Raw genomic sequence first — 26,590 nt, 5'->3', positions numbered from 1 at the left:
CCACCCATTTATGTCCAATCGCCCCCCCCCCCCCCCCCCCCCCCCCCCCCCGGTCTTTTTCAGTAGACATAGTGAACATTGATATCTCCTTGCAAATTATTTATTAAAGCGCGTTTGTGTCAGTTTACTTAAATTTAAATACACCTTTTTTTCTCGCATCACCTGGTAGATGTCTAGCACCTAGCAAAAGTCGAGCTTTATCTTCTTCCTGTGGTGCTGATTCTTCTTGTGGTCCTCTCGGCTTGATTTGTAATTTCTGCTTAATAGCTTGACTCAATATTACACGTCTAGAATCGCTTTTCATAGCCAAAAGAAGATCAAGCCACGTCCATGTAACATTGTGATATTCCAATGTAGGTATTACCAGCGCAAAATCACGGACATCTTCCAAATTCTTTTCTTTATTCCCCTGTAAGAAAAAACAAATGATTCAGAAAGTGCATTCACAAAAACGTAACTGTTTAGTTAAGAATTACCTTGTAAGATACACGAACGGGTACTTCTGGTATTTTAATATATATGAAGAGTTTATTTTTATCCGCTCTTTCTTTCATTTTTTCTACATCGTCTCTTCTCTCGATTGGTACGTAAAATGAGGAGTCTCGCTGCGGTGCTGGTGGTTCTTCTATTCCTTCTGGATCTCTCTCGGGGAAACAAAACTTGAGCATGGTGTTAAAAAATTTCTTGGTCAAACCTGTATATAAATATGTCAAACATTCAGGAAAATCATATTTAATATATTATGTTACCATAGATTTAGAAAAAATGGTTAACTTACCTATCGTTAAAGGAACCACATTTATCTCAAAATGTTCTTTTACGGATATCCCTGCAACCGGTGCTTTTTCTCTGCAAAATACTCGAAGAGCTCTCTGCCTGTCGACAGGCATATTACTCTGCAATTCTGTAGGCGTTAACACTTCCGTATACACTTGATTCGGTAATAAGTTGGTCATTCTAACATATCCCAATTCGAGAAGGTGCTCCACTGAATCGTCGGTTTTGCTAGTTTTCGTATAAAGGAAATTGGTCAATATAAGGTCAGCAATACCTAACTGACCGTCTGCATCTGTTAGCCTCCATTGAGCATGTTTGAAACAAATCTCAGCGACTCTCGCGACCGCTGCTGGCTTATCTTTCAAAGTAGTAGAAGCTGTAGCAGGAGCAGTGGTTTCTTTATAACAGCTCAACATCACATCGAGTTCTTCTGCCCTTGCACTGAGGTGTTCCTTGCACTCAAACACCCTCGCTTCTAATCGTTCCATTTCGGTCAGCAATTCGGGACTAGATTCTTCTGCAAGCGCCTTCTGTACTAAATACGTTTCACGTTCTAATCTTCTTAGTTTCGCCACCAATCCACGTACAGTATTTTGCAACTGCTGGATTGGTCGTTTCTGATCCTCGACCGAATGCAATTGCAACTGGAATCTCATTCTCTGTAGTCGTTCTGACGCTTCTTTCCTCCTAGGTTCTACGTACAGCAGCAAATTGTTCACGATGTCCAAGATCATGGCATACTGCAACGAATTCGTGCAGACATCCAAATCGTGGTGCATTAAGGTGAATGCATCAGCAGCTGAAAGGTCCTTCCTTTCCCACGGACTAACTTCTTCTCTCGGCGGTGGAGGAACTTGATGGATCGATCCAACGTCCAACGCCTGCCCGTAACCGACGTAGAAGAACTCACATTTACATCTCGAGACGATTCGTTGCAGTTGATGTTGAGGTCCTCCGCCACCACCGACCGTCTCACTCACCACACCGCCGACACTCTGCCCAGAACCTACCAGCGCTGGTACATCCGGTAAACCAGCTATCACGGTCGAATCTTTCTCCTTCCAGTTAATTCAGATTTTTTGTTACTTTGTTTTCTAACTATATCAATGTTCAGTAGAAGAGATAACAAAATCATAAATTTGACAATTAATCAAGATGAAAGGTTTGAAAGCTAATTGGTACAATACTTGAAACAATTGAAGTGACAGTTACGACTTTGCTATATTTCTTCTACTAATCTTATGAACTTATTCTTATGATCAATTCAGTCAACTCACTTGTATGTTGTCCAATGTCAGCCACATTATATTATCATCGATATTATCATCGATATTTGCACTAACAGTGGCATAATATTGCATACACTCCAAAGAACCGACCCATGTTGTTTTAGATACCAGTGTTCTCTCCTTCCATACTGGCTGATGAATCCTCTGTAATATCTCAGCCTTTGCTGCAGACATAATTACATAGCCTCGTGTCTCAATGCCTTTCAGTAATACTTGACTGTTTACCAATGCAACTAGAAGATAAATACGAAATTCAGCATTATAAAATACATATAAAACATGTTGCATACATGCGTATGTATGTATCGTCATACTTAGCCAATTTTTATGTAAAACATCATCTTGGTGGCACGCTGCTAGTCCACGCAGCTGCTGGCCTCTAGTTTGTACAGATAAATCATCACTAAACGCGACTGGCTTGTTAGCGGCTTCAGCTATCAGTCTCTGCAGCATTCCAACAGCTTCGCCTTGCTGTGGCTTAGCCGTGGTCGACGAATTCATTTGTGTCGGCGTATTTTGAGCCTCCACAGATCTCGTTCGATTTTTGTGTGGTGTCAAAGAACTTTCCCTGTGGAAGCCTTTCAGCGCCGCTGTCGACAAATTCTTCTTCAGCTGTTGAGTCTTTATGAAAGAATCAAAGAGAGCGAATGCTACGTCTCGGTTGGTTTTCGTCCAAGCTCCTTTCAAATCATGTACGACCAATCTGTGAGTAGGGGTGTCACCTCCACTTAAACCTGTCACCATTGCCTCCCTGCCATAGCTCACACGAGCTACACTCAAGCAATAACACTTCTCAACAGGTTGTCTCAGAGAAGTACTTTCCTTGTCTTCTTGAAGAGCACTCTTCAACCAGATCTCCGCGTCACTCAACTCACAGTTCATATAAACCACTGACCACTCCGCTCTTGGCCGATGTATCAGACCATCGTCAATCGGATGCAACGCCAAATTATGCTCGGAGCTGCAGGCTACCCTTCCTCCAGTTACTTCAAACCCTCGTTGCATGGCGAATGACATCCAATAACTGACATGAAACCGATGGAAAGCTAGCGTTAATCTAACCTTCCTATAATGTCGACTAAGTTGTTTCTTTCTAGGCCTGATATTCTTGAAGAGAGGCCCTTTTCTCGTTGGCCTTGTTGCACCCGACAGGATGAATTTCAAGTTCTCAAACCATCTCAAAGTACTTCCGTAAAGCAGTGCAGTTGGTGCGCTTGCTAGGGCTGGCGATCCAGTCGGTTTTGTCTCCAATGACAGACTTACATTTAAGTTCTGCGAACGAAACGCTCTAAATGAATCATGTTCTTGATTACTCGAATATTCTGGCAGTCTATCTGGAGCGCAAGGTATCGCGGTGTGATGATCCCTCGGATCGCCCAAGCAAACCCATGCTAGCTTAATGCTTAAACGAACATTCGGCAAATGTAGTAACCTACAATCGTCGTACTTGCTTGCTGTACGAACGTAAACGTCTAAGTCGCCCTTTACAATGATTCTTCCTTGCGTCCAATCAAGCTCTAACCCTGTCCAAGTTAGTTCCATCTCTTCTGTAGTGTTGTATGGGTCCAGTGAACCGTGTAACAAAACCGTCAGCTGTTTGACACAAAGCGTTAGCCTGCCATGAAGCGCTAGTCGCATTTTGTCCCAAAATGGTAACGGTGGACTTGGGTCTCTTGATGGATGGATGATTTTCTCGAAGCTAAGGTTACATTGCGCTATCACTGGCTCCCAACATGGACCGAATGCGTACCTGAATTTATCAATGTCCCAATTTAGGTCGTGATAATACTTTAATGACGTCATTCCTCTTTCGACGACAATATCTTCCCAAGGAGAACCGATTTCAATCCTTACAGTACGTCTGGCTCTTGGAGGCGCCAGAGCTTCTGCACCAGCTAGTCTACCCCATACGCTCAAATTCTCCACCAAAAGCAATGGCTGTGGGAAATCGCGTAACTGTAACTTCCATTCAGCGCATTTTAGACTGATCCCTCTGACCCATAGCGCACTAAACTCGAGGCCATCCTCAGGCCAAGGTGTTTCTGCGTCCATTTCTCGAAGAGCCCTCGTCGCGTTCTCTGTCCCGTTAATCGATGGATCAGCCAAAGCTAGTATCTCGATGTCCAGCATAGTCCACGCAAATAAACGTGTCCTCGCTGGTCCAGCACGTTGCATTTGTTTCCATCTTTGAACGTATATCTCGGCGTTCTTTTTATTTAAGCTGGCGTACAATTCCTCAACTTTTCCTTGAGGTAATAACAAGTGAGTTCGGCAAAGTTCCTGTACTTTCGCATCGAGCATCGCTTGTCGTTTCAAGCTTTCTTTATATTCGTCCTCCAACAATTCGTAGTTGTCTCGTAAGCGTACTTCGAAAGGATCATCACTCACTTCAAAGACCCATTCCTTGATCTGTAATTGCGTAAAAATGAATTCGTGTGAATTAGTGTCACTTATGTCTATATGTATGTAGATATATTTACCTTTATGATTAAATCACACGGCAAACATATTTCTTTTCCCTTATTCGAAGACGAATGAACTTCCTTTAACCACTTTCTTATACTGAATAGTTCGTTTTGTATGGCGTCTGTAAATTGATGTTCGTACGGGAAGCAAGCCTTTACTGACTCAATGTTGAGCGCCCATGTTTCGTTCCAGTCCAAAATAAAACCTTCGTTGCTCTGCCTTTCTACACGCACTTCTTTATTGTCTGGTACTTTGACTAATTCGAAACCTTCTAATGCAACTATATCGGCCAAGTCTAAAGTAGCACGAACGTAATTCAGTCGCCATTCACCCTGTGACCATCGCAACTCATCCGACGAGAGCTCCAAAAAGTGTTTTGGAGAGATGTCTATAGATAAACTGATACCACCAGTAGCTAGTATATCCAATGTTCGTTTCGCCTTTTTATTTTTTCCATCTTGAACACCGATCGATGATGTATCTCGATTTATAATGGACCTAAAATCTGCAGACTCTAGCCAGAGTTGCAAAAGTCGAAGATGTAAATTTGGACTCCAAGCTAAATTGGTACCATCCAGGCTAATATTGATCATTTCAGAAGTGACCGCCCCTTTACATTTTCTTATAGCTAAGAATGGATGAACCAATGCTTGTGCGTGTTGACAGATAATCGGTTCGTTCTTATTGAGAGTTATCGCGCTTACACCTTCAGCTACAGCTACCAATCGTTTTGCATTATGTTCCAAGCTTGCAATATCCAAACGTGTCATAACCGATAAATTATTTTCCGCAATAAAGAATAGATTGCAGTTTGTAATTTTAAGATTAAGTTGAACGACACTCTCTGGATCTCTGACTTGTCTTGTTGTCTCTGTTCTTTTATATTTTCGACAACATTTGTACGCTTCTTCAAGAAATCTGGCAAGTTCTAAACTCCATTCAGTTACGAGAGCATCGATTGCGATACCTATAGCATTTGTACGAGTTGTAGCTAATAATACTCCGATAGATAATGGTGTTCCCCATCGATGGGATGTCTCTGACGTGACGGTGTTTGAACCGTTTAAGGTACAGTACAAAGATTCTATGACCAACTCAGTATTCCAACCGTCGAAAGAATCTGTTGAATGAAATAATTATTAGTCTATGATTATATCGAAAGACTCGATACGTTACGTACCTGTAAGTGTGTTCAGAGAAAATTTCATGTGCGCCACTCCACACGAAACTTCATCAACATCTACTAGCTTGATACTTAGAGAGGAGTCGTAAAGTTCAGTGTTCACCCTCACATCTAACCACGGTAACTTATTTTTTAATGCTACTCTATCAACGGGTCTTGAAATTTCTTGATCGGTATTGCATAGTATTGTCTCCCAGTCTTTATGGTCATAAATAATTGAAAGACTATTAATTTGTGTTGCAACTTGCAAAATGTCCTGTTCTACCTATATAAGGAATAACATGTAAATGGTTGCAATATTTTAACTGATACAGTATTGAACAAACGTGATACCTTAGAACTGATTATCAACGATCGCAGCGTTAAAACGGGGAGCTTACTGCGAACTAACAGTCCATCCAAATTTAAAGTAAGGTTTAATAGTGGTCCATATGGTTGGAATTTTGTGTTAATTTGAAGGCCCTTCATCGTGCCTTCCAATCCAAGAGCTATGCCATCTTCTCTACCCGTTATTATGGAAGAATTGCCTACTTTCAATGTAAAATCCTAGAGATATTTACATTTTTAGCTCGTACATAATGATGGTAAATAATCAATAATTTTCCTTAATCACTGGTTTGGATACCTTTGGTATAAGTGGCGATAATCGAGCCAGAAGGTCATCGGAAGAAGGGGTAGTCGCATCGGTACAGGAAGATGCCGCGGTTAACGAACTTCTGTCTTTGAAGAAGCTGACGAGACCTGCTCCTCCGGAACCCTCTGTCTGCGTTATTCCGATGTACAATTTCTATAAATTAGATCCTGCTTGATTCCAATTTATTCCCATTTCAAAGGACAGCTGTTCAGGATCGTCCATTAAGTGCGCTAAACACAAATAGCTACCGTTCAAAGCATTGAGCAACATTCTTGGATTGCATAATATCAAATTACTCTATGGCCCTTGAACTTTATTCTTTGAAAAACGAGTAACTACGTATACATGACATGCATATGCCACACCAATTTGCTCACCTCTACAGAAAGTTCTCCAAGCGCTTTCAAAGTAGCTTCTGCAGTTCCTGCAAAGGATATTTGAGCCAAGCATGCATCTGAGGCATGACGTAATAATTTCATTGCTCCTCCCACAACAGCTGCAGATGCAAGAAGGGTACGAGCACCATGAACAACACTGCCATCCAAATTGAGACTCTCTGCACTCCCATTAGCCAGCCAACCATTACCCAAAATCAAGAGGCTCAAATTTTCTACATGCACAGCCATGAACTGAAAAGTTTTAAATATTTTTGTTAATGTTATGTAATTGTAATTCCATTTACACCTAAAATTATTCTGTGTAATTAATGCACAAATATACCTGTACAAATGTTATGATTATTGGTGGGATCTTCTTGTTCTGGAAGTCCATGGGCTTCGTAGGTTTCTTTGTTGTGCAAATTGGCTTAACAGGAACATCTTTATTAATCCTAACATCCTTCATTATCACTGCTAGAAGTTTTGCTACGTCACTGCTAAAGAGACTGCTCCTTATACTAATTTCCTCAACTTGCTGCAAAAGTTTTTCGTTTATTTAAGAGATTTTTAACACAACTAACATTAATGTTTCTAAATAGTGAAAGTCTGAAATGACTTACCAACGTGAAACCATTTTTCGAAACATTTACATCTCGAAGTATAAAATATGGCAGGGAAATGTGCCCAACGCGTAAATAAATTTTGTATCGTCTCTTCACCAGCCATGCCAGCAGCCTTGGTATTATCCTGTTAAATATATGACATATTAAATAAGACTGTACCGGTTTCAAAAACTGTAATTTTGTTCAATCGTTAACCTTACCAAGTGAAAGTGCAATAAAGAACGAAACAAATCGCACAAAGGGCAAGTAAACCAGTCATTTTTACGAATCACATATCGTAACAGGAGTACAAGTATATTTGCGCCATAACATCAAAATAGGCTATCAAAAATCGGAGGACCGAATTATAAATAACTACACATCAAAACGACCACAATAACGATCGACAGCTGATAAATCGCAAACTGTATAATTTTTTTCATCGAACACATCGACACATCGATTCTTACATCTTCGATACTATCGTACAAAACGAGAACCGTCGACCACGTTCGTCGATGATCAGCCACAGCACGCGAATCAATTTTTATCGCTCAAAAAACGAACTCGATTTTTTATAACAATCATAGAACGTTAAACGCATTTTAAATTGTCATATTACTAGAAACAAATGTTATGATAATTGTGCTGATAGTGTACAGAAATTAATTAAAGCTTTACGGTTAACCTATCAGACGTGGAGCGAACGAAGAGAAGAATAAGGTTAGTTCATGTATTTTAACTGTAAGAAATAATAATAAATAAATGGCTAAAAAAAATAGTAGAAAAAAGAGGCATTAGTTTCCTATGAAACATTGTAAACGATACATTGAAAATTTACTCTGTTAATAACACTATTAATACGATCATATGGAAAACATAACATACGCGAATAAAACTGCAATAAACAGCGTATAATGTATACGATAATGTACATTTCTTGAAATTAAACATGTTACGCCTAATTGTACTCAATGTACTTTAATACATTGAAAGTATTTCATTGATAATATTCAACTTTTCATTAATTTTTCAACAACAACGAAAAAGAGAATCGCGTATTCAAAGATGTTCCAAAGAAAAAATCGAAACTTCTCGTGCTCTTTAAAGTTCGATCGCTATACGCAGCAATAAACAGAAAAGTAAAGAAGGGTTGCACGTGGCTAAGAGCTACGAAAACTATAGCACATACAGAGTCACCCCACTGGGGGTGGTTCTCGAGGCAAAAAAGCGGCTCCGTAATAGCGCAAAATCGACGCTCGAAAGAAAGCGATTAAATTCGCGACAGCAGTCGCAGACAACTCGATGCGTATTTTCAGAACAGTTTACGATATCGTGACCACGTTGCCATGCGAGTATCGATTCGTCGGCGGTCTGGCTATCAAGTCGCGAGTCGCATTCCGTCGAAGGGGACGCGCACACGATGACCGAGTTTCCCCGAGGATTCTCGAGGACCATAACTGTTCGCGATGCAACTTTCGAGCAGTGACTCCGTCGACTTCGCGAACAGACAAGATCGAAATTGGAAGACGCGGGGGTAACGTGCTGTTTCGAGTGGACGTAGATGTGACGCGATGGGAAAAACGAAGCGAAAAAGAATAAAAACGAAGAGGGGTAGGGAAATATCGATAAGCAAGAGGTGATAGGCGGCGGCGAGCCGGTGGAAAACGGATGCGAGGAAAAACGAGGAAGAGCAAGCCGAAGGGTGGAGGAGCACTCGTGATGCGAAACGAAGCGACTGGCGGGATCTTATCAAGATGGTGCTCGGCTCAAAACGCGTTCGTAACACCGGAACGCAGGAAATTTAGGCGGATGCACGGACTGCAGCTTCCGTGGCATCCCCAACAAGTGATCGGCTGGATCGTTATCTTGGTTATTGCGGTGAACACGTTCGCAGTGTTGACTCCCCTACTACAACCGGCGAATCTGCGCTCGGTGCTCTCAATTTCAATCGCCACGATCTTTGCTGCGCACCTGTGCTCTCACCTTACTGTACTTCTGCTGGATCCAGCAGATCCAAGGGTCAGGAGTCAGCCGGCAAATAAGGTTCTTCCCGAATTCGATCGGGCAAAGCACGCGCGTGTTATCGAGAACGGTCGATGTCATCTCTGCAACATAACCACCGATAGCAAGAGGACCAAGCACTGCTCCATCTGCAACAAATGCATCGTTAAGTTCGATCATCACTGCAAGTGGCTGAATAATTGTATCGGGGGTAGAAACTACACGGCCTTCCTCGTTTGCCTTATTTCCGCGATCCTGGCGAGTCTCTTCGTAGCTGGCTTGTCTGCGACGGAGCTACTGTTCTCGCTGTTCCCTGAGAGAGTGGACGATCATCGAGGACTGAACGCGACCATGGAAAACGCAACCACTGCGTCTCCAGCTCTCTCGGTCGTCCCCGTTCCTGACACTGCCTCCATGATTCTCATCACGGCGATTGGAATCTTGTCAGCCATCGCGGCGATACTTCTAATCCACCTGTGCTTTTTTCATGGTTACATCGCTTGCCTGGGATTGACCACGTACGAGTACGTGAGAATCAAGCGAGAAAGGAACGCAGTTGCTGCAGCCGTCGCCGCAGCTGCCGCCGCTACTGCCACAGCCGCAGCCGCGGCCGCAGTCGCTGCCACTGCTACTGCCAATTCTAACGCCAACTTTGCCGCAGACTCTGCGGAGAATGTGACGACTGAGAGCGGGACCAACGCGAGCAGCGAGGCTAGCGTTCGACAAAGTGGATACCGAGTGGCTTCGTTCTTCGAAAGTAAGGACTGCCGCTCGAACCGAGAGAGGAGGACTGCAGAAATAGGGTTGGAGCAAACTGTGACAACGAGTACTCTGTGTAACAGGAATAGTGAAAGAAAAAACTTTCGACTTTGCTTTTCCTATGAGCTTGAATCCAGTGGTAATGCGATTGAAGCTTCCATAGAGTCCTCGTCGAGGGTGCTGACAAATCACGAGCGATCCACGAACCAGGATTCGACCAGTGGTATTGGCTCCTCGACGCCTTCGCCAGTTTCTTGCTGCTTCGCCAACTCGATAGCTGGTTGCTGTCGTTCGAGTCCTAAGGATGGAGCAAAGAAGCGATCAAGTAGCAACGAGATAGAGCCAGTGCATACGTCGAGGAACTCTTGCGATACTGTTGAGAGGATAGGAAAGTTTCTGCGAACGTACTTGAGGAGAAACGGACGGCGTCGTTCTTCTAATACAGACGTAGCTCGCGCGTCGAGGAACAAGGTAGTCCCTAGTGTCGATACTAGTCGCGTGGAAGTCAAGATGGACTTGGAAGATGGTGTTACCACTCCTGACTCTAGCCCTGCGTCTTCTCCTGAGAATTTCATAGTTTCTGGGCCCCCACGGCCGCCTATCAAACTTCCTTCACTGCGTTCGTTGACTGATTCTACTTCGATCGATTACCTTCACAGTCCACAGACTAATCAGTCGCTAAACTCCATGGGATTGTCAACAATAAAGAGACCCGCGAGCCACGTGCGTCCCCGACGGACTTCCTCTTTTCGAAAGAGGCCAAGACTGAAAGCGAACTCACGGGTAACACAGTCTATACAACTGTCCCCTATCTTGGAGTCAGAGCTGTCGAAACCAGCATCTCCACGAACACCACGATCTCCTATTTCCCTTCGGTCTCCTTGTTCTCCGTGCTCCCCTCGATCGCCACGTTTTCTACGCTCTTCGACTGCTTCGCCGCGATTTGATAAGTTTGTTCCACCACCTTCGTCGGGACTATGAGCTGCAGTGTGTAGATCAATTATATTAATTGCGTCTTTGGAGTCTTCTGCGCGGTGAAGAACTCGAATTTGGTTAAAACTTATTGCTTATAGTCGCAAACGTTAGAAGTTCGACGTGAAAGAGCAGTGCTCGCGTAGAGTTCACTTTTGTGGTAAGTCTCGGCGGAAGATACGAATCTAAATCTTTTCAAATTGTAATCTCTCTTGTTATAGCTTACATACAGTTGAAAATGTATCCATTATACCAGAGCTTGTATATTTACCACCACTAATTTTCCCACAGATGACGTCGATGTCAGAGAAACCGTTCAAACAAGCTGTCTCGGAAACCACAACAGCTACCACTTCTGTCACTGCCAATGCTACGAACACTACGGTAACTCAGGAGGCGAATATCTGGGAAAACGTTCTAGGTTCTCCAAGATATGTAGTTGCACCGATGGTCGATGCCAGTGAATTGGCCTGGAGGCTACTCAGTCGGCGACACGGTGCCCACCTTTGTTATACACCGATGCTTCACTCTTCAGTCTTCTGTAGAGACCCTAAGTATCGTCAAGAGGCTCTCGCTAGTTCCGCCGAAGATCGACCACTGATTGTTCAGGTATACTACATTCTCCCACTCTCCACTCTTACCCTTAATTGTTTTAATTCATGTCTCCTTTTCTCTGTGCTCGTAAATGACCTGTCACGACAGAGAGCACTTGTGGGGTTGTAAACCTAATACTCCTTTCACAGACATGGTACTTTGATGATAAAGTATTACTGTAACCATTACAGTTTTGCGGCAACGATCCAAATACGTTGTTGGAAGCGGCGCTTTTGGCAGAACCGTACTGCGATGCGGTGGACATAAACTTAGGTTGTCCTCAAGCAATCGCGAAACGTGGTCGATATGGTGCCTTCCTCCAGGATGACTGGGATTTGCTTCGACAAATTGGTATTTATAGATAAAGGAATTTGCAATCTTCATAATCGCGACATTCGTTTCATATCCCTATTTTTTAAATAAATATTCTAGTAAGTACGTTGAGCAAAGGACTTCAAGTACCCGTCACTTGCAAGTTACGAGTGTTCCCTGAGATCAACAAAACCGTAGAGTACGCTCGAATGCTCGAGAGTGCTGGAGCACGATTACTTACCGTTCATGGACGAACGCGGGAGCAGAAAGGTCCCTTAACCGGTGTTGCATCTTGGGACCACATCAAAGCTGTAAGGTACTAATAAAAGTTTCCACAAATTTCGCGATCGATGGACAATGTGGATAAGTTGTTGTCAATTACCTAAGTGCTTTTTCTTATTTCCTACGCTAGGCAGGCCGTAGCGATACCAGTATTCGCTAACGGTAACATACAATGTCTTCAAGACGCTGAGAGGTGTATAGAAGAAACTGGGGTGAACGGTGTAATGTCGGCAGAGGGTAATCTTTACAACCCCTACATATTTGAGGCACGTTACCCACCCAGTTGGGAGCCAGCACTCGAATATTTAGAGTTAGTGGAGCGTTATCCAGCTCCAGCCTCCTACATTCGCGGTCATCTCTTCAAATTATTCCAACACACGTACGTATATGTACTTCTCTGTCAATGATTCTGCTATTCCTACATATGTTATTCAAACTTATCAAATTATGCGTTCAGCGTTCTTTTAACTAGAGAGTAGACTTTGTTTAGCAGAGAATAAAGAAGAGAGGGAAAACTTGGCCAGAAACTCCACTATGGAATCTTTCAAAAGTGTAGTGTACGCTTTGAAGGATCGGTATCTGCCTTATCACGAAGGACGCCGGACATGGCAGGAAGAGATAACCGGTCTGTATACATTGCACAATTACATCATTGATTCGATGGATCGATCGTCGTTATCCTGCTGTCTCAGCTCTTCCTATCTTTGTATCTTCTCCTTACAGTCCTTTTACCTTTGTGAAATATTACGTTTTACTCTATAAGTGTTTTCATCTTCGTTCCAGATTATAACTTGAAGTTACCACCATGGCTGTGCCAATCATACGTGCGTAGTCCTCCGGAAGAACACATGCAAAAGTTGGAAGCGGAGAAACTTGAAGCGGTGAGTTTTCGATACGACTGTTCTGTTTGCTGTCGTACATCGCTATTTCTAGAACGCCATCCAAGCTGATGTTCGCGCTATCTCGCAGAATGATAAAGCAGTGAAGAGGAAATCTCTAGATGAAGAGGGGAACGAAATATCGCGGAAACGGCTGAAAAAACTCCGACGAATAGCACGCCGTCCTAACAGGCCAGCCATTGTCGTGAAAAGAGGGTCTGACTTGTGCCACGACTGTCCAAATCCAGTGGTTTGTATCAATTCTGATATCCATAATCCACCATTCATAGGTAAACGAAAGTTTCTAATTTAATCATTGTGTAACTGTTCATAGAGCCTCAAGTGCGTTCACAAACTGTGCCGACAATGCTGTAGGAACAAGTGTTTCACGGAAAATCTAGATTGCGTTGGACATAGAAACTTAACAAAAACTAGGAGGCAAATGGCGATAGACTTCGCTGCTCAGCGAAAAACCGTTGATGATACGACATGACATTGTATGATGTTTAAATTTTAAATAAGATTTGAATAATAAACATGTGCATACCTATGTCCACGTGTACGTTTATCGATTTCACAGTAGTATGTAGTTTGTATTAGCACGATGATAAATAGCGCTTGTCAACTGCATGCATTACTGTATTCCTATTCAGTGAAATTTTTGCTTCCTAACGAGCCCATTGTAAACAATTATTTTGTAACTGTATTGTTTTTGTAACTCTCAATGACTGTTACATTATTTACACGTTATATTATTTTACAAAATACTTTGTCGGTAGCATCTTACAGACTTGTATTTGCGTGTAAATTGAAACGGTAACATACCGTATCGATTTGTACTATCGCAATTAACTATGGATTTAAAAAAACCGTTGTCATTAAACAGCCGAGGATGTCGTTGCGGTTAATTTTGTTAGGACTGTGAAGACGTTGCTCCGCTCTTTGTCATGAATTACAGCGTCCTTCTGGTTCTTCTCATTAAACCAGCATTTCTTATTTACAAGCATAAGAGCCATGAGTATCGGTAATTGAATTAATGAAAAGTGAAAGAGTTTCCGCGAACTTCCACTGTCTGAATGTTTGTGAAACCTCCAGGCTAAAAAAAAGTAAATAGTTACATTATGTTCTTTTTATACTTTTGTGTTAGTCATCTATTTCTTGCAACCTACCTAGATAAAGAAAATACGCGTTTAGCGGTGTTGACATGATAGCGAACCACCAATTGGTTACATCCAAAACAGGTGCTATGTAGCAAAGGCCCATTAGACCAGCAGTATAACGTAACGCCGTTTTACGACAAAGTTGTGGATTCGTAACTGCCATCATTCTGTAACCAGCACGCGAATAATCTGGCCTTAGATTCCATGATAAAGCGTTAAAATGTGGAAACTGCCATGCATACAAAAGGCAAGGCATAATCCAAGCACCTGGAGATGTGATATCGCCAACGCAAGCTGCCCAGCCCATTAGTGGTGGTATGGCTCCAACTAAAAAATATTATTACCATCTAAAACTCAAGCATACTTTTGCAAGAGAATGTACAAAAGGAAAAACAGTAATACACGTACCAATAGAGCCTACCCAAGTATTTAAAATACTAATACGTTTCATAGGTGTATAAATAAGAGTGTAAAGAAGTAAATTAGTTGCACCTAGAGCAGCTGTTAACCCATTAACTTCGCTATATAGTAACGATAACCCACCGATTCCAGATACTGCTGCAAAAATTATAGCATGTGCTGGCCTAACCAGAAAAATGTTATTTAGTATTACTGTTGAAGTTCTACAAATAAAAAAAATATTATACATACGTCAAATATCCTCTGACCAAAACCCTGTTTTTGGTTCTAGACATTTGTGCATCAAAGGGAACTTCAAAAAACTGATTGATAGCATTTGCTGTTGCAGAAAGTAACCCAGTTCCAATACAACTTGCAATAAATGTAGAAATATCAAATGGTCCTGGAGCTATTGTATATCCAGCCATGGTTGTTACAACTACCAATGCTATAAATAATCATAATTTTCAATTCTTTACCATCAAATGCATTAATTAAAAGACTAAAATTTCAGAGACACACCAGACTTGCTTACACGTTAATCTTATTTTGGAGAGCATGAGACAATATTTTTTTAAATTGCCAGAGTCTAATTCCATGGGTCTCCATTCTGGCTCAGTAATTACATGTGTTTTTTTTATAATATCATCTGTTTTTTCTTGATGCGCAGTGGTGCTTTGACTATCATGAACTACTGTTATATTTGGTGACACTGTTGTACCCTGTACATCTTTCACAGCCACAATACGGCGGTGTCTTTGTGAAGGTGCTATTTTCCTTGCATGTGATACGGTTTTTGTGGAATACTGTAACAAATTCCAATTAAAAAAGAAACATTACAACTTGCAAAGAATTCAAAAGGTAGGTAATGAATGGTTACTTTACATACCGTCGCAACGGACAGTTTCAACGTCGAGAACAGGCATGGTACGTTCCGTGAAACTCTGATTGAAGAAAAAGCAAATACCATGATAAAAACAACGTCGTTTAATTAAAGACTTGTTTTGCCCATCCTAGAAGTAGCATATGAGCACTTTACCGGTCAAACTTCAACGAATCAGAATTCTCTCATCATTGGTTAGACAGAATTTTATAGCTCATGGTTTTTTTAAAATAAAATGTCCAACTTACATCTTGACGAATGTTTGTTTTCCTAATTTAAGTTAATGTTATGTAATAATAACCTCGTAAAAATACGCATCGCGCTAAAACCTTAAAACTTTTCATTAGACCATTGGGTCGACGTTCGACTACTTGCCACTTGCCTTCCCTGGACCCTCGTTGTCAATTGCAGACAAAACCAATGACAGAAAAAGCGAAGAAGAGAAAATGTAAAATATTATGTGATTGGTTCAACAGCACAGTTCGTTTCCAGTTAAATTTGCCATCAATTTGACCAATGGAATTCGTCATCGTAGTAGGCATTTTCAGAAGCAACATTCCCATCTATGACATGATAAATTCCGTGGCGCAGCCTCAACTGTACAAGCACATTCCCATCTGTGATAAAAAATTATTTCGTGGCGTAACAATTTGATAAGCGCGCGAGAGAAAAAAAGATGAAGGAAAATTTGTGTACACGTTGACGACAGAGATATACATACATAGTCAAATAATAGCGTGCATTACGTAAAAATCGTTTATGACTTCGTTTAATCTCGTGCACCAAAGAAGTTGACAGTGAACGACAATTATCTACAAGCAGGAAGAAAGGACATAGAAGAAAAGATGATAAGGTTATGCTCGTGTACGTTCCTCTACGCTTGACGTTGCTTTCTTTCTAACGCGAATAACAGCGTGATCGGAAAAAGAACAAGTTTCGGAATATCGCTCGAGAGCGAAGAATCATAGTGAATTTACGTTACGAGAGAAAAAACTCAGCAATCGGTATGCCAGTGAATCAGCAAAATGTGATATTCGCAAGGGTCGGTTCCGCCCTGTTCTATGGGTTCTCGTCGTTTATGATCACGGTCGTAAATAAGACAGTGTTGACATCGTTCGAATTTCCATCGTTCCAAATGCTCGGCGTAGGACAGATGTTGTCTACCATTATCCTGCTGTTCGTCGCTAAGGAAATGCGCTACGTCGATTTTCCTAACCTAGAGGCGGGAACGTTTGCGAAGATATGGCCATTACCGATCATCTACATCGGTAACATGATCTTCGGGTTAGGTGGTACTAAACAGCTCAGTTTGCCGATGTTCACAGCGCTCAGACGATTCAGTATTCTGATGACAATGATCGCCGAGTATTATATCCTTGGTACAAAGGCGCGCGTCTCTGTTCAGCTGAGCGTCTATACGATGATACTCGGTGCAGTGGTGGCGGCATTGAATGATCTTGCATTCAATTTGGAGGGCTATCTCTTTATCCTATTAAATGACTTTTTCACCGCCGCCAATGGCGTCTACATGAAGAAGAAGCTGGAGTCGAAGGAGCTGGGCAAATATGGACTGATGTACTATAATTCCTTATTCATGGTTGTCCCAGCGGTCGCGATTGCCTGCTGGACGGGAGACGCGCGCTCTATCCTCGATTTTCCTCATTGGGACAACATCTTCTTCGTGCTGCAGTTTGGTCTCTCATGCGTCATGGGTTTTGTGCTCACTTACAGTATGATTCTGTGCACGCTTCATAACTCTGCACTGACCACCACTATAATCGGCTGTTTGAAAAACATATGCGTCACGTACCTCGGGATGATTATCGGTGGCGATTATATATTCACGTGGCTCAATTTTATAGGACTGAATCTAAGCGTGATCGGTAGTTTGGTTTACACTTGGGTCACCTTCCGCAGAAAGGAGCCCGCTGATCCCAAGTACTCTCCGCTTTCTCAGGATCCAGCAATAAAAATCCAGGCCGTGTGATGCTGCCGCGAATTTCAGTTTCGATCACGATCGTACTTCCACGAAGCTCGCCTGTTCCCTCACGGTCGCAAGACTCTAGTTCTCTATCTGAACTCTGAATCTCACACGTCTTGCACCTTACGTCTTACGCTTATGCCCGTTGTCTTCGACGCATCGTTTGCGCCGTTCCCTTTCGCTCGTTTAACGTTCGAACATTGCACTGGTATCAAAGTTGCGGATGGGAACGAAAAGGGATGAAAGTGATGAGAGAAAGGCGCAATAAACAAATCCAACGAGTATTATACCAAAGTGAAAACGGACAGAACGCGCTGTGCCATAGCGTACGTAAAGAGTAAACTTGTACATACACACGTATTTTTATCGCGATGGCGTCGCGTCGCCGTCGATATCTGTACATAAATGTTTTATCGAAATAAATTTTATTTATGGAGAAAAAAGAAGCGATCGATCGTTATTCTCCTGGATCGGTTTCAGGCAGCTCGGTTCGAAGCTTTTCCAGCGGCGCAGCGTTTTCGCAAGAGTACGCGACGCTTCGCGTCTCTCTGTCGCCGATTCAACGTGCTATCTTAACAGCGGGTGCAGCTGCAATATCGTTAACCAATCCACATCGTGGCGATATGATCGCGTGCCTGGGTGAAACGACTGGCGCTAATGCTCTTTCCTACTGTCATCAGCAAATGCTCGCTACCGCCGAGGGACGTCGAATCCTTGACGAAAAACCACGAATTTTCTCTTCGACAGTCGACCTTGACGCGCTGAAGTGTTTGCCCGAGGGCACTGTGGGCAGGACTTATCGCGAATTCTTGGATGTAAATGTAAGCTCTATAGTTCCTGCTTTTTGGTTTTCATGTCTGCGCTCTACTCGAATCCTGCTTCTTCATTCAGCGATTACATCCGTTTGAAACACAACTTATTACATAATCTCAAGCTGTATCGTCGACGTAAATTCCTCATTAACTTATCATTGATAAAGTCACCTGTTCAAATATGTATTATGCAGAGTAGCGTGTCATTTTGTATTTCCAAAGCGAGAATGAAATCTCGCCATTCACGTGTATTTGTAGAGTTCTGTCGTCTTTAGTTTCTTATCTATTCCGGATAAATTAGGCTTCTGTTTATCTGAGGAAACGATATTCTTCCTATTTTCGGTAGTCTAGTGGAAACTAAATCAGTTAAAATTCTTGAACATGCTATGTAATATATAACAGTCTTGATTTCAAGTTAAATTTATATTATGAGCGTTAAAGTTATCCTGAAACTTGTACGCTGTAATGTATTGTGTCTGCAAGTTCCATTTGAAGTAGGCGCTTCTTTGTTTGCAGAATGTGAGTCCCGATTCTAGACCCCCGGTCAGATTCGTGGAAGATACAGAATTGGCGTACGTAATGCAACGATATCGAGAGACGCATGACATTTATCACGCGGTACTTCTGATGCCAACCACGATGCTCGGTGAGGTGACCGTCAAGTGGATAGAAGCATTGCAATTACGTTTGCCAATGTGTTTGAGTGGTGCGATATTCGGAGCGTATCGATTACGCCCAAGGTAAATAGAACAGAGAATATATTTTTCGATTAGACTGCATCGCAGTTGGGTCTCTTTTGCTCGGGCTTTTAGGCAAAGGAAATTGTACCTTCAACACCATCTTCCATGGGCCATCAAGACGGGGAAGAGCGCGAAATTCCTATTGGGAATTTACTTCGAAGAACGTTGGGAACAGCCACTCAGTGATTTTCATCGTGAAATGAACATTGTTCCTTTAACAAGTTAAAATGATTAGAATGTTTTCAATTTGTTTTCTCATGGTATTCACCTGCTCGCCGTACTTACAATTAGTGAAACAGTAACTTCCTACATGTTATAACAATGTTTATTCATCGTAACGTTGGAAATATGAAGAATATAATTTTTAATAGGATACGTATGCGATTCGTATTACAAATTTCGATTAACTACACAACCGTAAATGGAAAAAATTATTCGATGGAAATGAACGCGCGATACCAACGCGATACCATGATACGCGGTCGATTATCCGATCCTATGAGAACAAGAGTATAGGTTTACAATGGTACGAGGGTACAAGACGCACTGTCTTACGTACAATTGCAAAGGATAATCAGGTTTTGATATATGTATCGCGTGGTTTCTGAAACAACGTTTGCGAAATTGATTGTCTTGTTTCATTTGTAGTGACGCGCGTAAATTTATAGGATATACTTGTCGATTATGACACGTATCGTTGAAGAAATGCAATATGCGAAAGTGAATGCATTTCTTCCTTCTTATCTTATCGTTCATCTCCCTGTGAGATCTTCAAGATCGTTTATTTTCGATTAAAACGAACGCTTAGTTAAGAAATGGCGTAGAAAACCTCGATTCGATCATGAAGTCGAGAATAACGATCCGTGTTTGGATTTGCGCTCTTTTGTCGCGTTGTTCCAAAACGGATTTACACCTTACGTTTATCTTACATGATATCGTATATCGTACATCATAGCGAGCAACAGCATCATTGAACATGAAAGGAAAATCTGAGGTATGAAATATTAAAATCGTGCAGTCGCGATGTTAGCCCTTTTTCCTTCATCGAAAGACGAAATAAAGTGGAGACTCGTTAATTGTACACCAGATATTTTCTTCGTTTTTGTTTTATTTCAATAATTATATTTTTAACGAGTTTTTATTTTCATTCGTTGTTTTTTGGCGTGAGCTAAACTCAGGTGTCTTCCAATAAGTACCTGAGTTATGCTGAATGCACATCGCTGGTGCCGATCCGTGTGCAATTAACAAGTCTCTACTGAAAACTGTTTACGCACTCGTAACATCGCATTTAGACCACAAGACGAGAATACTGTCTTTTATAAAAATTTTGCGTTCCTCGACGCCAATAAACCTATTCCTTGATATATATTTTCTTACATGCGTATAGATCGATTCGAGTAAACCTAGTTGAGCATTACGAGTTAATGGCCAGAGCATCCTGAAACGACACGTCGACTGGCATACAGTCGTTTCGCGAAAGAGAATCGAAGTCCCTTGATAGAAAGGACAGGGAAAGAGTGAAGCAACTCTGTTCCATTGATGATGCCACATAGTGAAAGATTAGAGGAGAGTAAAAGAAAATGATAAATCTACGTACAGGATGCTTCTTGGCTGATTGTAACCGATTTGGTCCGTGCTACTCGACCGACTGTCTCAAACGTTCAATCGAGGGCTAGTCTCTCGAGGTAAATGTAGATTTCCTCGAAAGTCGGCCTGTCCTCGATTCGTTTACTCCAGCACTTGTTCATAAGGCGATAGAGATCGTCCGAGCAATGGCTGGGCTGCGAAAGAACTCGAGGCTGGTTTTTTTCCTCGTTACCACCAATTCCATTAGCTAAACATGCTTCACTCGCGTACCAACGACCACAGTTTTCTAGGACTTGTTCCGCAGTTAAATTCGAATATGGTATTTCGTTGCAATGCATAAAAATTTCCCAAATTGTCACGGCAAACGACCAAACATCGGCGGGACAGCCACGTTTGCTCTGAAGTTATAAAAAACAATATTAGTTGCAGGAGTATTGTGTTAAATTAACGAAGTTGAACTTACCAACAAAACTGCTTCCCACGCCATCCAACGAAGTGGGATTTTTCCATTATTTCCATCGATATAGTAATGGTGATCGTATTTAGTACAATACATGGCATGATCAGATACCTTTATGGTCAGATTTTTGTCAACAATGCAGTTCCTAGAATCAAGTTGTTTGAATGAAAGATTGGTTCAATGAATATTTTTGTTGAATTTGTTTTTGATTCCTTACCTAGTCGCCAAATCACAATGCGGTATGTTTAGAGATTCGAGGTATTTCATGCCAGATGCAATTTGTATGACAAAATTCAAGAGACTGTCATGGCTAGGAAGAAACATAAAATGTAACATATTTCTTGCGCTGGCGAGTGAAAGATTTGTCACATACTATTTTCAAGTTTTACCTGAAGGTATCCTCAGACCTATCGTGATTCTCGAAGAAGTTAGGAAGATCTCCAAATTGCCCATACTCGAACACTGCTCCAAACGGTTCTTCTTCCACCAATGCAATCACCTTTGCTATGTTTGGATCTCGAATTGTTGCCAGAACGCGCATATCTTTTGTAAAATCTAGCCTGTAAGTATCATTGGATGGTTATTCTGTATGATAACGGTGTTTGAATGTGATTTGTACCTCAAAGAGTCTACGACACCTCGCCAAAGAGACCTAACGATCACGATTTGTCGGTTTTGGGTTGATCCTATTTCGGGATCTGCAATTCCCTTCGCTTCGCACAAGTGGACCTATGCATACCGAATTATATTTATAGTTTTATTCAATCCATTGGGATAACAAGCTCGATTTATTCTTACCAAGCCAAAATTTCCTTCTCCAAGTTTATCCAGGATCCTTAATCTGTGCCTGGAAATACGCTGCACTTGGTACGAATCAAGAGTGCGTGGTAGACGTGCACTTTTGTCGCGAATATGCAATGGTGTAAACGAGCTCAGCGATGTTGACGTTTCTCGCCTCTTAATCTAGAACCGTACATGCTTCTTTTTAGTTTCATTCAACAAATAAATAGTTTTTTTCATCTTACCGTCAAGATATCAGTAGCTGCGTAATATCCTTCGTGTACTTTCTGATTCGTCTTCGCCGTCTGAACGTGGTGAGTCTTTTTGGAGGTATATGCCGCAACTGGCACCGTGAATTCTACAGTTTTGTCTTTTGCAAAGTTTGATTTGTGATAATCTGTAGGATTCGCGAATGGATATAGATAAGAGATGGAACAGAAGTTAGTAAAAAATACAATACAGGTAAAATGCAAATGAAACTTACCAGCACACGATCCGACTGAACGCGCAGATGTATTTGTCTCTGTTACAACTAAATTTTGTTCAGCAAATGGCTTGTCAGTCGTTTCGTAAACGATGGAAGAACGATGATCTGAGTGGACGGTAGCTCGGGAATTTGCTCTAGGTCGTTCAGACTGTTCAGGCAGGTTATTGCTAGTGGCAATAGTAATAGGCTTACGAACGAGAGACAGGCCGTTAGCGATGGAGTTCGATATCTTCGCGTCTTTTGGTGTGATCGCAATTCCAGGAGTGGATGAGTCGCAGAGTAGAGCAGTGTGCTTTTGCAGTAAAGCTACCTTATTGCGGCCCCTTTGTTTTATCAGAAAGATCGTGCAAGTTAAACAGAGGGCCGCCACGGTCAGCAAACCACTGATGAGACCGACGTAAGTTTGAGAAGTTCCAACAGGAAATGCATCAGGCGTTGAATCGTTTTCACGTATTCCATATATTTCTGTTACATTGAAACCAATCCCATCGAAACTGATCGATTTTGATCGTGATTCGTTTTGATTTCGCTCCGGTCGAAACGATCGATCGATTAAGCCATCAGAATCGGTTGAATGATTTTTTATACCTGCAACTGTTATTTCAAATATAATTATTTTGTAATCTATTCCTTAGGCTTCAATGAAATAACTATTCTTACCTGTATGGAAGCTAATCTCACTGAGAAGTAACCATTTGCTGGCTAAGCTTAATTCCAGCTTCACGAATTTTCCAATTTTCGATTGTAACGCGATTGATGCTGATACAATGCCGTCAGTGGTTAAGCTTCCGCTATCACTCGGGGTTTCTAGTATATCAGCATCAGACTGGTAGTCTTCACCATCATTGGAAAACCAAACTCGCAATGACGAGAACATCTGTGCAGATAAAATTAATTAATTACACTTCGTAGCAAAATTAAAGGATCACTAGTTTTAGACCGAAAAATTGCCGATATTTGAGCTACTGTGTAGTACCTCGATTTTCAATTCTGACAAACGAGCGACATGGATGGTACAGTTCTCAAATTCTCGTAATTCTTGAAACTCGAAAATCAGTTGGACGGAATCGCGATCAGTCCAGCCTACCCAATTAGTGCCATTAGTCGAAGAAGATAGAATTTCTGAAATATCGCCTAAAATCCCATCTGTTAATTGTCCAAGCCCATTGGTAAGGAGAGAGTTACGTTCGATTCCATCGTACGATAAGTCTTCGACGTTACGCCCTCCAGGACCTGGATACGATCCTTTGGGTGCAGTGTATCTTGCAACATATTCTATTCACCATTAATTAGTAAGCTTAGGTTACAATTGTCATCAAATTTCAAGTTTTAATTTACTTACGATCCCAAACGCATCCATATATTTCTACTCGCATGCAGACTGTTCGAGGATGTTGACTGTACGGAACAAAGCGCACTCTACTAGCAACAAACGGCAAATCTAGCTTCTGCTTCTCCACCAGGTAAGTATTACTATTTCCTCGCAGTACCTGAAACAAATAAGTCCAATCAATGTTGGTGAAATTCGGGGGTATGCTTCGTACCGTTCTGCGGCCAACATTCACCGGAGACGTTTCGCTTTGCCTCTCGATAGCTCAAAACAATCCTTTTGGAAATAACATCGAGAATAGCAAATGCAAACGACTCCTGGTCGATTTACCGACGACACGAACTCTGTCACCCTTTAAATTTTTGTACTGATGCCACTTGGTGTCACGCCAGTATTCAAGGAAGAAGGCCTCCGCATACTCTTGTCCTTGACCGTTGCCGAACCGTCCTTGAGTTTCAGTCCACGCGATTAAATGATTCTTTGTCAAGTCGATTTCCAGGTATTCTCGTATCGCGCTGCTAATCTGTGCTTTTGGACACCATGCTCCACCATTCTTTTCTTGTCGTATCCTGTAATGCATTCGAGAAAGATGGGATCATTGATAGATTACTGTCTTCTCTGCGAGCGCCTGGTTGCCTATCGCCAGGCGTAAGGGAGACAGGAGCTAGTTGACTCCTCTACGATTATTCTAATTTGAATTTTTTACGAATGTACCTTGCATTTTGAGGGCCCACAGATTTTGTCTCGTAGCTCGAGGAAGCAGTAATCGCGTCATCCGGAATCTTTCCCTCCTCCATCCCCAACGGTAGAATGCACTGACCTAAAATGATAAGTACCACGATAAATGGAACCTGCCACCGTATGCCTGCTCTTTCTCCCCTTTCACTTTTACCCCATCAACCCTTCCCTCGCTTCCGGCGTTCTACCCCTCTTCAAGCCAATCTCCCGTCAAATCTCATTTTCTTTAACTTCAAGACTCTCAGTTTCCCCGTATAAGAAACAAACGTGATTTGCCCCTCACCGAAGACGTTCCTGGTGAAATCCTCCGCGGATAGGGAAACCGTGGCGTGGAGTACTACCAAAGAGACGATTGTTACCGTGCAGCACATTTTTATGTCTAATCCTGACATTCGTCCCCACCCGTTTACAGTTCATGATAGCTTGAATAGTTTGGTACCATCGCTTAATCAGCTGAAACTGCAAAGATTATCCAGTGCATTAATACTTCAGTCTTCAATTTGCTCCCAATTTCGACGGTACAAATACACATACTACTTCTTCCTATTTTCTCTGCATCAAATGTACTTGTACATTGCATTATACTCGGCGAGAAAATTCTCACGGGAGCTTGATTTAAACCGATATGCAACAGCTACAGCTTCGTTGAACTCGAAACGGGATTAAGCGAATAGAAAAGAAAATCGAAGATTCAGACTGCAAAATCCTATGAAGCAAGAATCTTTTTTAAATCACCGAGAGTTTGTTACAATATTCTATTTTATAAATATTAGCTAAAATGTGAGCTAAAAAATGATCTGCGAAAAATAGACACTTGACAAGGGAAAAGTCGAAAGCGGTCCTTTGTCTAGTGATTCTGAATATGATCCTCGTCCACTTCGCAGTTGGGTCGGATGATAATTAGATTCGCCGATGGAAAATGAAGACAAAGAGGGTTAGGGAATGCGCACGGGGCTGGGGTTTGCTGCTGTGCGTGCAACAAGTAAAGTACGATCAATACGAGCGAGCCATAGGAAGGAAGAGACCGACCATGCCCGTCAGGTCCCGCGATATCCCTGTCCATTCCCATCAGCCACTATGTTACATTGTTCGCGAATGTGAAGACTAATTAGATGTCCTATACAAAGACCATTAGTATTTGCATTAAAGATACGATCAAAAGCTATGGTTTGTCACGCAATCCTTTTCTGTACGGACATACACGCATATGCGTGACTTGAGCAATCTCTCATTCTTAAAAAGTGCTACCAGATTGTTCAATTGAAATGAATTAGCGTGATAGCTATAAATGACATTAACTATGACAATTCGATAAATAAATCTAGTTTTATGACGACTGTTCCACACGGGCATGATGATTCTCACCCTCTTAATACATCAAATTATTCTTATTTCGAACTCTTTTTATTCCTCTTCTAAGTTTTTAGCTTCCTTACATAAATAGCTAATATTAATATTTCTAGCATATCTTTGCTATTTGTCATCTGGGTTTCAGCTACTTCGTTCGCCCATTTCAGCTCGAGTTTAGACCCGTTTCACGAAACAATACGCACGCGTAAACGCTGATCCTCTCGAAACAAAAGATTAATTATTAGTGATATCCTACAGCCTCCGTATATGGAGATCCTCGCCCGAGAATAATTGCAAATCGTTAGAAACAACTATAATTAAAAGGGATGTATTAGACAAAGTTATCAAGGTAGAGATATTTTTGTCAAAATTGGTCGAGTTCAAGATTTCGTAAAACTCTGAAAAAAAATAGTTTTTCAAACGCCCAATTAAATCTCTCAGAATCTATTAATCCATTTGACATTTCAAATCAATTTTATCAATTAAATATCATTCACGCCCATACGAATAATGCAATGATATTTGACCCGAAAAGCTTCGGATGGTTTGCGATTGACAATAATGGTATCATCGTGCATCAAATGTGTGAAGCAAAGTAGGAGCAAACATCTTACCTTTTAAGATCGACGCCTTTGATTTTGAACCGATATCTCGGAAACGTAGAGTTTCCAAATAGGAGGAAGTTTCATCATGGTTTAAACTAATCAAATTAAGGCGTACCGAGTCCCTGTGATTCCATTTTTTCTTCTTTCGT

At 41.7% G+C, this 26,590-nt stretch overlaps 5 protein-coding genes across 6 annotated transcripts; 2 read left to right on the top strand and 3 right to left on the bottom strand.

Moving 5' to 3' along the window:
• Positions 1 to 86: 86 nt before the first annotated feature.
• On the bottom strand, positions 87 to 7,662 carry Hob (bridge-like lipid transfer protein family member hobbit). The gene is made up of 13 exons (XM_076392310.1): positions 7,550 to 7,662; positions 7,347 to 7,473; positions 7,070 to 7,261; positions 6,727 to 6,978; positions 6,341 to 6,502; positions 6,049 to 6,261; positions 5,713 to 5,980; positions 4,547 to 5,652; positions 2,381 to 4,475; positions 2,055 to 2,299; positions 779 to 1,835; positions 477 to 694; positions 87 to 409 (listed from the first exon to the last, which is right to left on the bottom strand). Exons 1-13 carry the CDS (start codon positions 7,606 to 7,608, stop codon positions 125 to 127), a joined length of 6,279 nt encoding a protein of 2,092 aa, XP_076248425.1. The 5' UTR covers positions 7,609 to 7,662; the 3' UTR covers positions 87 to 124.
• A 1,202-nt stretch (positions 7,663 to 8,864) lies between these two features.
• Positions 8,865 to 13,679, top strand: Dus1 (Dihydrouridine synthase 1). The gene is made up of 9 exons (XM_076392321.1): positions 8,865 to 10,070; positions 11,373 to 11,672; positions 11,849 to 12,008; positions 12,090 to 12,285; positions 12,382 to 12,630; positions 12,731 to 12,876; positions 13,035 to 13,132; positions 13,221 to 13,379; positions 13,464 to 13,679. Exons 1-9 carry the CDS (start codon positions 9,000 to 9,002, stop codon positions 13,620 to 13,622), a joined length of 2,538 nt encoding a protein of 845 aa, XP_076248436.1. The 5' UTR covers positions 8,865 to 8,999; the 3' UTR covers positions 13,623 to 13,679.
• Positions 13,674 to 15,952, bottom strand: Cox10 (Cytochrome c oxidase assembly factor 10). Of its 2 annotated transcripts, XM_076392315.1 has the most exons (7): positions 15,820 to 15,952; positions 15,578 to 15,701; positions 15,224 to 15,494; positions 14,941 to 15,136; positions 14,698 to 14,873; positions 14,299 to 14,616; positions 13,674 to 14,225 (listed from the first exon to the last, which is right to left on the bottom strand). In XM_076392315.1, the coding sequence occupies exons 2-7, from the start codon at positions 15,656 to 15,658 to the stop codon at positions 14,008 to 14,010; spliced, it is 1,260 nt and encodes a 419-aa protein (XP_076248430.1). In that variant the 5' UTR covers positions 15,659 to 15,701; positions 15,820 to 15,952; the 3' UTR covers positions 13,674 to 14,007. The 2 variants fall into 2 exon arrangements, with proteins under 2 accessions (XP_076248430.1, XP_076248431.1); XM_076392316.1 differs by lacking the exon at positions 15,820 to 15,952 and having other exon boundaries at positions 15,578 to 15,806.
• Positions 15,953 to 16,230: 278 nt separating this feature from the next.
• On the top strand, positions 16,231 to 21,090 carry LOC143188376 (UDP-sugar transporter sqv-7). The gene is made up of 6 exons (XM_076392586.1): positions 16,231 to 17,552; positions 17,631 to 17,760; positions 17,848 to 17,909; positions 17,990 to 18,373; positions 18,881 to 19,104; positions 19,177 to 21,090. Exons 1-6 carry the CDS (start codon positions 16,578 to 16,580, stop codon positions 19,328 to 19,330), a joined length of 1,929 nt encoding a protein of 642 aa, XP_076248701.1. The 5' UTR covers positions 16,231 to 16,577; the 3' UTR covers positions 19,331 to 21,090.
• On the bottom strand, positions 20,766 to 26,583 carry LOC143188070 (discoidin domain-containing receptor 2-like). Its single transcript, XM_076392120.1, has 15 exons — positions 26,451 to 26,583; positions 24,770 to 24,945; positions 24,463 to 24,568; positions 24,092 to 24,317; positions 23,761 to 23,908; positions 23,395 to 23,693; positions 23,079 to 23,295; positions 22,416 to 23,012; positions 22,177 to 22,328; positions 21,950 to 22,114; positions 21,771 to 21,880; positions 21,541 to 21,711; positions 21,369 to 21,461; positions 21,155 to 21,296; positions 20,766 to 21,089 (listed from the first exon to the last, which is right to left on the bottom strand). The coding sequence occupies exons 2-15, from the start codon at positions 24,876 to 24,878 to the stop codon at positions 20,766 to 20,768; spliced, it is 2,859 nt and encodes a 952-aa protein (XP_076248235.1). The 5' UTR covers positions 24,879 to 24,945; positions 26,451 to 26,583.
• Positions 26,584 to 26,590: the final 7 nt, after the last annotated feature.

This window comes from Calliopsis andreniformis, chromosome 2 (assembly GCF_051401765.1).
Source record: "Calliopsis andreniformis isolate RMS-2024a chromosome 2, iyCalAndr_principal, whole genome shotgun sequence".
Classification (NCBI taxonomy): Eukaryota; Metazoa; Arthropoda; class Insecta; order Hymenoptera; family Andrenidae; genus Calliopsis; species Calliopsis andreniformis.
Note: the sequence above shows the minus strand (reverse complement) of the source record. Positions and strands in the feature narration are given on the sequence as shown.

Excerpts from the sequence above, each read along its gene's own strand:
- Hob (XM_076392310.1), bottom strand. The coding sequence starts at position 7,608 with ATGACTGGTTTACTTGCCCTTTGTGCGATTTGTTTCGTTCTTTATTGC. Across the intron at positions 5,981-6,048 it reads CGTTGATAATCAGTTCTAAG|GTAGAACAGGACATTTTGCA; the intron begins GTATCACGTTTG and ends TTCCTTATATAG. Across the intron at positions 5,653-5,712 it reads TTCTCTGAACACACTTACAG|ATTCTTTCGACGGTTGGAAT; the intron begins GTACGTAACGTA and ends TTCATTCAACAG.
- Dus1 (XM_076392321.1), top strand. The coding sequence starts at position 9,000 with ATGCGAGGAAAAACGAGGAAGAGCAAGCCGAAGGGTGGAGGAGCACTC. Across the intron at positions 11,673-11,848 it reads ATCGACCACTGATTGTTCAG|TTTTGCGGCAACGATCCAAA; the intron begins GTATACTACATT and ends TAACCATTACAG. Across the intron at positions 13,133-13,220 it reads AAGCGGAGAAACTTGAAGCG|AATGATAAAGCAGTGAAGAG; the intron begins GTGAGTTTTCGA and ends GCTATCTCGCAG.
- Cox10 (XM_076392315.1), bottom strand. The coding sequence starts at position 15,658 with ATGGTATTTGCTTTTTCTTCAATCAGAGTTTCACGGAACGTACCATGC. Across the intron at positions 15,495-15,577 it reads TGAAACTGTCCGTTGCGACG|TATTCCACAAAAACCGTATC; the intron begins GTATGTAAAGTA and ends AATTTGTTACAG. Across the intron at positions 15,137-15,223 it reads CTCCAAAATAAGATTAACGT|CATTGGTAGTTGTAACAACC; the intron begins GTAAGCAAGTCT and ends GATTATTTATAG.
- LOC143188376 (XM_076392586.1), top strand. The coding sequence starts at position 16,578 with ATGCCAGTGAATCAGCAAAATGTGATATTCGCAAGGGTCGGTTCCGCC. Across the intron at positions 17,761-17,847 it reads AACGTTCGAACATTGCACTG|TGAAAACGGACAGAACGCGC; the intron begins GTATCAAAGTTG and ends ATTATACCAAAG. Across the intron at positions 17,910-17,989 it reads GTAAACTTGTACATACACAC|AAAAAAGAAGCGATCGATCG; the intron begins GTATTTTTATCG and ends TTATTTATGGAG.
- LOC143188070 (XM_076392120.1), bottom strand. The coding sequence starts at position 24,878 with ATGTCAGGATTAGACATAAAAATGTGCTGCACGGTAACAATCGTCTCT. Across the intron at positions 23,296-23,394 it reads TGTCAGAATTGAAAATCGAG|ATGTTCTCGTCATTGCGAGT; the intron begins GTACTACACAGT and ends TTATCTGCACAG. Across the intron at positions 21,881-21,949 it reads GAGAAGGAAATTTTGGCTTG|GTCCACTTGTGCGAAGCGAA; the intron begins GTAAGAATAAAT and ends CGGTATGCATAG.